At 40.3% G+C, this 12,000-nt stretch overlaps 1 protein-coding gene across 1 annotated transcript; it reads right to left on the bottom strand.

The window, feature by feature from the left end:
- Nucleotides 1-347: 347 nt before the first annotated feature.
- MTERF1 (mitochondrial transcription termination factor 1) lies at nucleotides 348-8,716 on the bottom strand. Its single transcript, XM_081243421.1, is given in 4 exon segments — nucleotides 348-1,833; nucleotides 1,835-3,002; nucleotides 7,814-7,876; nucleotides 8,642-8,716. Coding segments are annotated over 3 exon segments (1,221 nt in total). The 5' UTR covers nucleotides 7,846-7,876; nucleotides 8,642-8,716; the 3' UTR covers nucleotides 348-1,812.
- Nucleotides 8,717-12,000: the final 3,284 nt, after the last annotated feature.

Genomic DNA, 12,000 nt, shown 5'->3' with positions numbered 1-12,000 from the left:
TGTACTTCAATAAAAGAAAAAAAAAGGCTGAAAAGGTTAGCATCATTGTTAAATTCAAGATCCACATCTAGAAAACAAATGCCTCTGGAGAGCAATTAAAACTAATTAATGTCATATAATTTGTTCCTTCTCTTTCAGTTTATGTCAGAGCTAGACTGTGAATGTCTTCAAGATACAGATGTCATGTTTGTCAGTTCTTAAGTCAACACCTCTAATAATTCTTGGTTCTTTGTATTAATAGAAACACCAACAAAATATAAATATACAGAAACCATCATTATTTCTTTAAACTACACTCATTAGGCAAAAGTATTCCTTTATTTAGATTTTATTACTTACATTTAGTTTTTTATCCATACATTTAGAGGAAACTACAAACACTAACTTATTAGCCATTCCAGAAAGATAGGTGGATAAAAAAAGTATAAGAGGAAGAAATACAGATACTATACTAAAGGTACACTTCTTCATCTAAAATGCAACTAATCATCTATTTAGTTGTTATATCAGTCTGTTTGCTGCTGTAACAAATTATCATAAACTCAGTGGCTTAAAACAACACCAGTTTATTATCTTTTGGTTCTGTAGGTCTGAAGTCTGACATGGGTCCCACTGGGCTAAATTCAAGGTCTCAGCACGGCTGCGTTCCTTTCTGAGGCACTAGGGAGGAATGCTTCCTTGCCTTTTCCATTTTCTAGAGGCTACCTGCATTCCTTGGTTCATGTCCACTTCCTCCTTCAAAGCCAGTAAAAGTGGGTCAAGTCCTTCTTACACTGCATCACTCTGACCTCTTCTTTTACCTCCCTCTTCCACTTTTAAGGACCCTTATGATTATACTGGGCCCACCCAGATAATCCAGGAAAACCTCCCCAACTCAGGACCTCAAATTAAGGTCCTTAACTTAATCACATCTGCAAAGTCCTTTTATAATGTAACGAAACATATCCACAGGTTCTGGGAATTAAGACATTGATATCTTTGGGTAACCATTATTCTGCCTATCACAGTTGCTCTTATCTTCAAAGAAATCAGGATATACCCATAGTAAATTGAGCCTGAACTGGAGGAGTGGTGGGGCATACTAATGGTTTAAATAGAGTACGTCGAATTTGGGATGAAAAATTCCTTTTTGTTGTCATATTCTTACTGACACTCTATTTTGAAGATGAACCGTAATCAGATACATGGAATAATAGGAGAAATAGGTTGCCATTCAAAACCATGATAGGAAATAGAACTATCTAAATGAACCTGTCAATTTTCAAATCTGAACAGAAACCAAAAAAGCTTATTTTGTACTTTCTTTTTACACATTGTTCTGCCATAGCACTCATCAACTACCATTCATACAAAAGCCACAGCCTGTATCATAAAATTGGGTGTTGTACTAGTTCAAACTACAGAAAAGGTAGCTGGGAAGACTATACCAGGGCATAATGACCATGAGTTTTTTGGGGGGTTTTTTGGGGTTTTTTTGCGGTATGCCGGCCTTTCACTGTTGTGGCGTCTCCCGTTGCGGAGCACAGGCTCCGGACGCGCAGGCTCAGCGGCCATGGCTCACGGGCCCAGCCGCTCCGCAGCACGTGGGATCTTCCAGGGCCGGGGCACGAACCCGCGTCCCCTGCATCGGCAGGCAGACTCTCAACTACTGCGCCACCAGGGAAGCCCGACCATGAGTTTTTATGAACCTTTAAACTAAAATATCCAAAGAAACATTATATACGTATATGTGGTTAAGAAAACAAACCTCCTTTTTGAAAGGTCCAAGTTCAAAATGAAATTATGTCACTACATTATAAGACTGACTTTTGCTTAATTCCCCAGAACAACATTCCCGTCCAGTGTTTAACTTTTTCAATTTAGCGTTATATCTTTTTTGACTCCAAGACAGAAGACTGATGTTTGACGTACTCAAGTTATAGCCAGCATTTACCAATTCTTTGATTCGACTTTTTAAAGTGCTTATGCTTGAATCCAAAATCTGAGGATTTTCAATTATTTGTGAAATGCTAATTTTTTCTTCTATGAGGCAGTCTATTTTATCCCTAAACTTTTTCTCTCCCAAGAAGATCACATCTGGACAGCTTAAAACAAACTTCCGTATCTCTTGTGCAGTACACCCAAGAGAAAACAGTCTTGCTTTGATATTTGTGTAGTTTCTTCTCATACAGTCATTGGAAAGGTCTAGGATTTTAGCTCCTGGACCATGTATCAAAACAAGCAGCTGCTCATTGTTCAAGTTGAAAGCTGACTGTAAAAATTCAATATTAGTTTTTACCCGTTTGGTGCTCTGAATTAAGATGAAAGGGTTTTTAAAAATTATCTTCCTGACAAAACCTGTGGGATCATTGTGACCCAAAGACAAACAGACTTCTTGCAAAAATTCAACCATCTGTTTATTCAGCTCAAGACTATTGGAGAAGGTACGCGGGGCACTGGTCAACAATCGACAAAGGCATTTACGGGTCAATCCAACTGAGTAGAGGAACTCTATATTTTTCTCTAAGTTTAGGTTGTTACTGGACCGAAAAAAGGATTCAGGAGAACGTTCCAAAACAGCTACAATTTCAAGGTCTGATGTCACAATTCTTCTCCACAGATCCCACCGATTTGAAAGACTTTCAGGTGTGCGTGTCATGGCTCGTGGATATCTTGATATGATGCTAGCAATCACTTCTTTGCTAGCTCCTTTAGACAGAAGGAATGTCTTCAGGTTCTGCTCATTAGTACCTCTCCTATTAAAAACTCCAGGCTGTCGTTTCTTTGCCATGTCAACATCTACACCCATACTAAGTAGGTTATTCAGCAGTTCTTCATTTTCCAAAGGTTCACTGTCTGCATTATCACATTTCATTCTGAAAAGCCTAAATGAAACTGATTTAAAGAGGATTTCTGCTGAAAATCGGATCATCCAACGTCTTGAACCAAAAAGAAAGTTACTTCTCATATACAAGAGGTTTCTTGGTGCCATAATGGTCAGGTAGCCCAAACCTTTTGGAATGCTGTATAAAACAACATATATAATATTATACAAACACACATGTTAAAGAGATAAAAGACCATATTATGACCCTGTAAGTATCATGGTCATTTCTGTAAGAAAATACCTAGGGATCCAGCTCTCCTGGTGCTGTTGTAACAATCCCACCACCACACTCCCACTCCCTAGCTCACTGCTTCTGGTTATCTGTGGGTCAGGGGCCACTCCTATTCTTAACATAAAGAAAAGCAGTACAGCATCATCACTGCCCCAGAATTATTCCTGCCTTTACCTTCCTCTTTTAATTTGGCCTTGCCTGCCTTGGCTACCCAAAACCAACTGCCCCTCTCCATCTCTGCTTTATCTTCCTGGTTTCCAAATCTCTGGCTTATTCCTACTAATTGATGCTTTCAATTCTGCCTTGTCTTCTAAGTTACTAGATCTTTGGCCTTGCCTCTGCCCATAGATACCAGACTTCTCTGCCTCTGTTCTCACTTCCTGGTTATCAAACTCTAAACCTAGGGGACTTCCCTGGTGGCACAGTGTTTAAGAATCCGCCTGCCAATGCAGGGAACATGAGTACTACCCCTGGTCCGGGAAGATCCCACATGCCGCGGAGCAACTAAGCCTGTGCACCACAACTACTGAGGAGCCTGCGCTCTAGAGCCCGTGAGGCACAACTACTGAAGCCCGCGTGCCTAGAGCCCATGCTCCGCAACGAGAAGCCACCGCAATGAGAAGCCTGCGCAACAAAACGAAGAGTAGCCCTCACTCGCCACAACTAGAGAAAGCCCGCGCGCAGCAAGGAAGACCCAACACAGCCAAAAAAAAAAAAAATTTTTTTTAAGCCTCTAAATCTAGCCCTGAAAACCAACACTTTATACTACCTAATTTCCACCTTAAACACCTTTTTCTAGATTCATGGTACTCTTTAAACCCATGCTATCATTAGAACCTTAATTCTTATCTTACATAGCTCCTGATCCCAATCTCCATGTCACTCAATTTACCCTAATGTCCCCTTGGTTCTTGGGTTAACCCAACAACTCCAAACCAATTTTCATCTTCATAATGATCTAGCTGGGATATTTCATACACACAGTCCACCACCGCATGTGGAACTATACAGAGAGATGGGATGTAAACATTTTAAAAGTTACTTTTGCCATTCTCCTCACCACCATTTTATAAAAGACTAACTCAGGGCTCTCTGCATCTGTGTCACAACACATGTAACTTTGATCAAGTGACTCAAACCTTGATAACTCATTTTCCTGATCATTTAGAAATAGGGCATAAGATGGATGAACTTATACATGATAATAATCATAGGTCCCTACTAAAACAAGCACCTCTATTTATAGGAAATATTTTATGAGAAAATCAACAGAAGTTTTCTTCTGTTATCCAGATTGTCAGATGGTTTATGTTCCTAAGTTGTTTGTGGTCTGAGTCATACAACAACACATAATACTTTTTTAACTGTACTTTCTCCTTTTCAGACTATACAGCTGTGACAAACTTAGTTCTTGATTCCTAATTACTTACAACAGGCTCTTATCACTTAAAAGAGGCATTTCCCTTCTCCTCTCTGCTAATTAAGCATAAAATAGAAAATAGAGATAGATGGTTCCAACTCACCACGAACATTTCTGGGCTTGAGATACTGCTTTCAAGATCCATATAAGAAAAGCTCCTCTGTGTCTGTCCTTTTAATTACTACAATCTAACAAGAACTTGGATTATGCCTACAGGCTGGGAACATTCCTGTAACTCAGATAATCCACCAATCATCAAAGAATTAACAAAAGATTCCAAAACTATAGATTCAAATAACATTCAAACAAAACGCAGAACACTCACAAAGTAAACAGCAAACAGCAAAAGCACATTTTAGATTGCCCTATATTCTGAGTTCACTATTCTTCATGTCTCCATAATACCACATACTACTCTATAACTACATACTCTTCCAAAAATGCATGAAGACAGAAACTTAAAAATAAGATCCTCCTAACAAAAGAATGAAGGCTTTACCTTGCCCTGCTCAACAACTTGCTCTCTCTTCCAGATGCTCAGGGTGACCTCTACTGGATCATGGGACAGAACACTGACAACTGTAGATAAAACCAGTGCTTTCCAAAGAGGGGTGAGAGATTATCCAATGGGACGCAGGAAGAAAACAGTAGAACTCCAACTTGTATTTGTCTTGGCCTTTTAAAATTTCTACTTTTTACATGTTTCACCATGTAAAAATGTATACAATAGTACTATAAAACATGTATATAACTAATTAGTAAATAAATATACCTATATTGGAGGTACATTTATAAACCTTTTTATTAAGATTGTACATGTTCAAAAATGTCTATGACTACTACTCTAGACTACACTCTACTCTTGAGAAACAGGGCTGAACGAGTCACAGAAAGTTCAAAAGAAATTCTACTGATGAAAAACTAAAAGTAAGTAAAAATATATGCCAAATATCTTAACAAAAGAGGAATAAATTAAGGTTTCTCCTGAATCTGTCATAGGGGGATTTTGTCTTTGTGTATAATTTATTCTCCATGGAAATATCTTTCACACAATTTAATATGTCCAAAACCAAACTGAGCATCCTTCCCAGCCCCCAAACCAGCCCTCCTCTGATTAATGAAATCACTATTACTCAGTAATCACTCATGATAAAAAAAATCTGAAAGTAAGCTTTGTTTTTTTTTCTCTTCCTCAACCCCACAGTCATTAAATCATGTAGATTCAGCTTCTTCAGTATCTCTGAAATCCAATCACTCTACTCTTTGCTATTCTCTCAGACTATAACAGCCGCTTAACTTGCTTCTCTAACATCAGTCACTCAAAACTGCCCCCACAGTACACCTGTAAAACAAAGATGTGATCAAGTCCCTCATTCCCTGATTCCCTGATCTCTGTAGCTCTCCCCTAGAAGGTAAAGTCTTCAGACTGACCTTTCTAGCTATCTCTTCTGTTCTACAACCTCACAACAAAGCACCATGGCTCTCAAATCTCGGGTCCTAAACATCCTTGACCATTCTTGTCTCCCTGCCTTTTTTTTTAAGCTGTTCTTTCAGAAAGGCCTATCCTCCTAATGTCTATTCACAGTACAAGATCCCATTCAAACAGTATCTTCCCACAAACCTTTAACTTAAGAAATACTTGAAGTGAATCATTTGTTTTATAGTAATTTGTTACTAAGAGTCTAAAACTAAGTGTTCTATTTACATAGGGGAAAAAAGAGCTGAACTGGACTTAAAACTAGCAACAAAAATTTGGTTTTGATTACAATACTATAAATGCAATAAATTGATCCCCCCCAAAATGGTATGAACAGTCTTAGCTAAGCCTAAAAACAATGGTAACTAGTATCAATAGTTGGTAAACATATGAAGAAATGGGGAGAATTCTCAAATATTACTGTTGTTAAGGAATTTGGTACCATCCATCATATCTTTCAACCCAGCATTTCTACTTCTTGGAGATTATCCAAAGGAAATAAAGGACAAGAATACACATTTGTTATTTAAAAAAAAAAAAAAAAAAAAAAGATGACCATTATAATATTACTTGCCACAGCAAAAAAGAAGAAACCCAAATGGCCACCAATAGTAGAATGATTAATAAGTAGTGGTACATGTATACAATATAATACTACACAGCCTCCTTTTTTTGTGTGTTTTGTTTGTTTGTTTGTTTGTTTTGCGGTACGCGGGCCTCTCACTGTTGTGGCCTCTCTCGTTGCGGAGCACAGGCTCCGGACGCGCAGGCTCAGCGGCCATGGCTCACGGGCCCAGCCACTCCACAGCATGTGGGATCTTCCCGGACCGGTGCACGAACCCGTGTTCCCTGCATCGGCAGGCAGACTCTCAACCACTGCACCACCAGGGAAGCCCCTACACAGCCTCCTTTTAAAAATGAGGCAGGGACTTCTCTGGTGGCGCAGTGGTTGAGAATCTGCCTGCTAATGCAGGGGACACGGGTTCGAGCCCTGGCTGGGAAGATCACACATGCCACAGAGCAACTAGGTCCGTGAGCCACAACTACTGAGCCTGCGCGTCTGGAGCCTGTGCTCTGCAACAAGAGAAGCCGCGATGGTGAGAGGCCCGCACACTGCAAACTAGAGAAAGCCCTCGCACAGAAACGAAGACCCAACACAGCCAAAAATAAATAAATAAATAAATAGAAATTTTAAAATGAGGCAGATCTAACACAATAGAAAGATGTCCTAGACATTCTAAGTGGCAACCTGCTTAACAGCATAGTGGCTAGGATAATAACACTTAAATAAAAAGTGGGGAGGGGACATTAATATATACAGAGAGGGGAAAAATAGAATAACCGTTATTTTTCAGTTTTCAACACAAAAAAAGTTAAGCCTGATGACTATCAATTTATTTTACTCCTTTAGCATCCAATCTCCATTCAAAATACTATTACATCTAGCGTGGTGAATAAATACTTAAACAACCTAATGCAAGAAGTACCAACTGCTTCAATCTACAAATTTCAAAACTAATTAATATTCCATAACTTATTTCCATCTGTCTCTCAAATTGACGTTTTTAATTACCAAAGCCACTATTCCAAGAGCTAAAGGCCAAAATTAACAAATACACTGAACATCTCTGTACCTGTAACTTGTGAGGTCTAAGGAATAAAGGAAGATTTACGAGCCCCTCTGCTCCACAATTCCCCAGACAAAGGGGCTTTTAATGGAAATGAGTAATCACTGGTTCCAGGATTCTACATTCCAGTTAGTCTTCTTTTGACAAAACGAGCTAAGTTGGGAGATCTTTACAGCAATGAACTTCTCACCTCATTTGTCTTAAGGAAAGAGAACTTTGCATTCCTCCAGAAAAGCTGAAAAATAGCCGTTTCCTAGAAATGGAAAAATAAAAGGGGGGGGGGACAAAATAACGTCAGGACTTGTAATACAGAATAAGGAGCTCAATCTCAGCTAACACTGCATAATGTTCTCGTGAGATGCATAACCTCTTGTATACTAGGCATCTCTCAGAGATACTGAGAAGAAAATGGCAAGTACAAGCCCGAGTATGAGAGGTAAAGGCGGCAGAATCAAGAGTATAATTTGTAAAACCAGAACTAAGTGCTTCACACACATTATCTTACTTAACACCCACAACTTAAAAGGTCGGCATCATTCCTAAAATTACAAAACTCAGAAAAAGCGCCGAGCTCCCTTACTAGCTTGACTTAGCTCGTTGAAGCAAGGTTCGAACCCAGTTGAGTCTTTAACTCAAAAATTCCACGGGGGACTTCCCTGGTGGCGCAGGGGTTGAGAGTCCGCCTGTCGCTGCAGGGGACACGGGTTCGTGCCCCGGTCCGGGAAGATCCCACATGCCGCGGAGAGGCTGGGCCCGTGAGCCATGGCCGCTGAGCCTGCGCGTCCGGAGCCTGTGCTCCGCAACGCGAGAGGCCACGACAGTGAGAGGCCTGCGTACCGCAAAAAAAAAAAAAAAAAAAAAAAAAAATTCCACGGGTATTTTCACGGGTTCTTCCATCCCTCTTCCTCCCACAAAGAAACTCTACAAGGGACTGCACGGGAATGGGACTCCGTTACACAGCACAGTCACCCAGACCCGCTTCTAAAAAGAAAAAGCACACCAGCAGCGAGTCACCGACCTCAACCTGGACTATAACTGGGCGCTGTAGATACCTTTACTTTCCCTTCTGGGGTCTGGAGAAGAACAGAGGGACGGAAGTGGACAGGAATAACTTCCGGCGAGGGGCCGCGCACAGAGGTGACGTCACCCTCCTGGCGCCCCCCGGGGGCCACGCGGCCGCCTTCCGTAGCCTGACGCTAGGGCCCCGGCAGAGGGCAGCAGGAGACCGCGGTGAGCAGGGGAAACCGGTCTTCAGCTTTGATTTTGGAGGGCGGGGCGGGACTCCGAGCTTTCCCAAGACCCGGCCAAAGGCCCAGAGTTGCTGCGGGGATCCGTAGCTTGCAGGCGACACGCGGTAGGAAAGTCACTGTTATATACGTGAAGTTTGCAGCCTGATAGGATGATTACGCTTATTAATGGGATTAACATGGCGTGGATGAACACCTCCGCGTTTGGTGCAGGAAAACGCGTGTGAACAGCTCCAGGTTTTCGTTATTGAACTACCTGGTAAATCCTGAAGTGTGGCTGCTAGTCCGAATTCAGTCAGCCTTCAGGACGGGAAGTAATTCTAGCGTTCTTCGATTTAAGTGCCTACAATAAAAATTATTTCTGGTTCTTTTGAAATTGTGACGAATTTGTGCTATTTAAAATCAAAGTTTTGGGACTTCCCCGGCAGTCCTGTGGTTAAGACTCTGCGCTCCCAATGCAGGGAGCATGGCTTCCATCCCAGGTGGGGGAACTAGGATCCGGCGTGCCCCAGGGCGCGGCCAAAAAATAAAAAATAATAATAAATAAATAAAAGTTTCAGTAGAAACAATCTCCGCAGCCAGTGCGTTTTTGTCACCTCTGGGGGTGTCGCCTTAAACCTTCGTGGTCCCCTCAGTCCCCAAAAGAAGGCTTATACAGAGATAAATGAAATAATCATCAGGTTGCCACTTATCTTCTGGAGGAACTGGTAGTTTAGTCCTTGGAAAAACAGAGTTGGGGAGAGGGTTGATCCTGAATTCTACTACAAGGAAGAATTTCCTGCATTACCCTCTTCTATGTAGGAGCATAGTGGTAGAATTTTCTTCATCCCATTTCTGCACCAATGAACCAATTAGTGTTTTATCCTCACTCTGTCCCTTAGACGACTCCTAGCTGGTTTGTTGTCACTTTGTTTTGAATTAACATTCTATTTTGTTGGTTTATAAGGATAAAGATTTACCTTTGAGACTTTACTAATAATCTATCTGTTAAGTGAAACGATTTACTCCAGTTCCTCCAGGTTAAAAAAAATTGTCTGGAAAAATTAGAAATGGTCTCTTTATGTGAGTTTCTAAAATCTATTTCTGCATGGAAGGAGCTCATATATCCCAGTTAATATTTACTATTATATATAAATATATAAATATATGTATATAAGTATATAAATATTATATCTACAAACTGCCTTACAATCAGAATGTAAAACAATAAAATCTTTTTTAGGAATCATTGAACTTCAGACTTTAAGAAGACGTTTGGGATTATGGAGCCTCAGTCCTCTCCTTTTACAGATGAGACATTGAAACCCTTAGAGTAGAAGCCAGCAAGAGAATGCACGTCTTATGACTCCTTGACCAGTAAGTTTTCTGTGATTTATACCACATGCTTTGTTGTACTGACCTAGATTATCAAAGGTTCTTTCAGACTTACTTAAGCAACCTCACTGTTTGTTATTTGTGATGTCATGTAGGCAAAGGAGATTGGTTCTTTTGAAAATAAGTTCCATATTTCCTATCCCAAATTTTCTGATTACAAATATATTTTAAATACATATTATAAAACACTGAATAAGAAAAGTATAATAATGGTTGGATTAGAACGGTGTATTATTGATTCGTTTTTCCTTCTCATATTTCTGCAAAGAGGTTTAATCATTAATGATTTGTGAAATGTTGTCATTAACTTCAATAAGACCAAGGACTATTACTTGGTTGTCATTGGTGGTGTGTTAGAATGGAACCTGTATATACCTTGCCTGTATTTTATTCATTATTCACTATATCCTGCCTGCCACCACTATTTTCAGGATGGGGGGGATATAGTGGAAAACAAGACAAAGCCCTGCCCTCCTGGGATAATATTATCCCTCCTGGGATATTATTTCCAGGATAGGTCTCACTCAGCCTGAGTATCTGCTCATCTACATGCTTTCCCAAGACCATAGCTGACCCAAGGCCCTACTAAAATGATGTAATTAAGAAAAAGAAAGTGTGGTTAGAAACACTGGGGGACTGTGTGTGGGAGAAGATCAGTGGCAGGGAGTAAGCGATGATGAAGGAACAAAGAGGAAAAGGAATGAGATGAAGTAGTAGCAACATGGTAGAGAATTTTTCCTAGAAGCTGTTCTAAAGTTTTCATCTTTCTGGATTTTTAATAAAGACTAAAGTAACTCAGTTTTTAAGTCGAATTTATATTGTCATATATCTCTTTTACAATTCTCTTTCTTTTCTGAAACCATGGTGATATTGGATGGTATATGTATTTTTAAATGACCTTACTTGGGGAAAGAAAAAGTTGGTAAATTGAATTGGATCTCTCCTTCCCCAATCCCCTTTTTATTTGAAAGTCTGTTGCAGGGAAAGGTTAGACTCTGGATAGACTTTGGAGCCCTACTTCCTCAAGTTGGACTTAGACACTCAGGGGATGGGCTGAAAGTCAAGCACGAATATAGTATCTGTGCTATATTCAGAAACACCTCTGCCTTTTTATAACTAAGTTTGTTTCTTTGTTTTTGTTTTTGTTTTTTTACTGTGCCAAAGGTACTTGCCTGACCAGCTCTGCCCAGGAAATGTCCTTAGTTTTTCATGTAAATAGACTTCCAGCAAACCACAAGCCTTTGGTTGACCACTCATGTTTGAATCTCAGAAGACCCAATTAAGGTCAGACAGGAAATGGTCCTCCATTCCCCCACCCCCTATTCAATAAAACAACACCCATAGACTCCTGGACTCAGTGGACAAATGGACCACCCACACCCCGTCAACTTCCTAGACAGAGTGCCAGCTTCCTGCAAGTCTCACTTTAGGGCCTTCAGAGGAGCATCAGGTCTCTACCCAGAACTCTCTTCCTCCATTCTGTTGCCTGGCCGTTTGGTTTGCATGAAAACAAATGGAAAAGCTACAAACTGCTTAAGGCTGAGTAAAGCAGTAAAGTTACTCAGATAGTCACAAGTGGTTAATATTCTTTCTGTATGCAAACAAAAGAGCTAGCTTAATTTCCCCCCTTTTGAAAACAATTGTTTTTAATAACCTTATATTTATGAAGAGTTTCCTGCTGGCAACTTTCTTTCTCTGAAATGTGCCTAACCAGGGTCTAGAAAGACTTCCTGAGTCAGCTTTCCTACTTCCAGGC

The sequence above is a fragment of the Mesoplodon bidens genome (genome assembly GCF_964165515.1).
Source record: "Mesoplodon bidens genome assembly, chromosome: 9".
Lineage (NCBI taxonomy): Eukaryota > Metazoa > Chordata > Mammalia > Artiodactyla > Ziphiidae > Mesoplodon > Mesoplodon bidens.
This window is presented reverse-complemented; position numbering and strand designations above follow the sequence as displayed.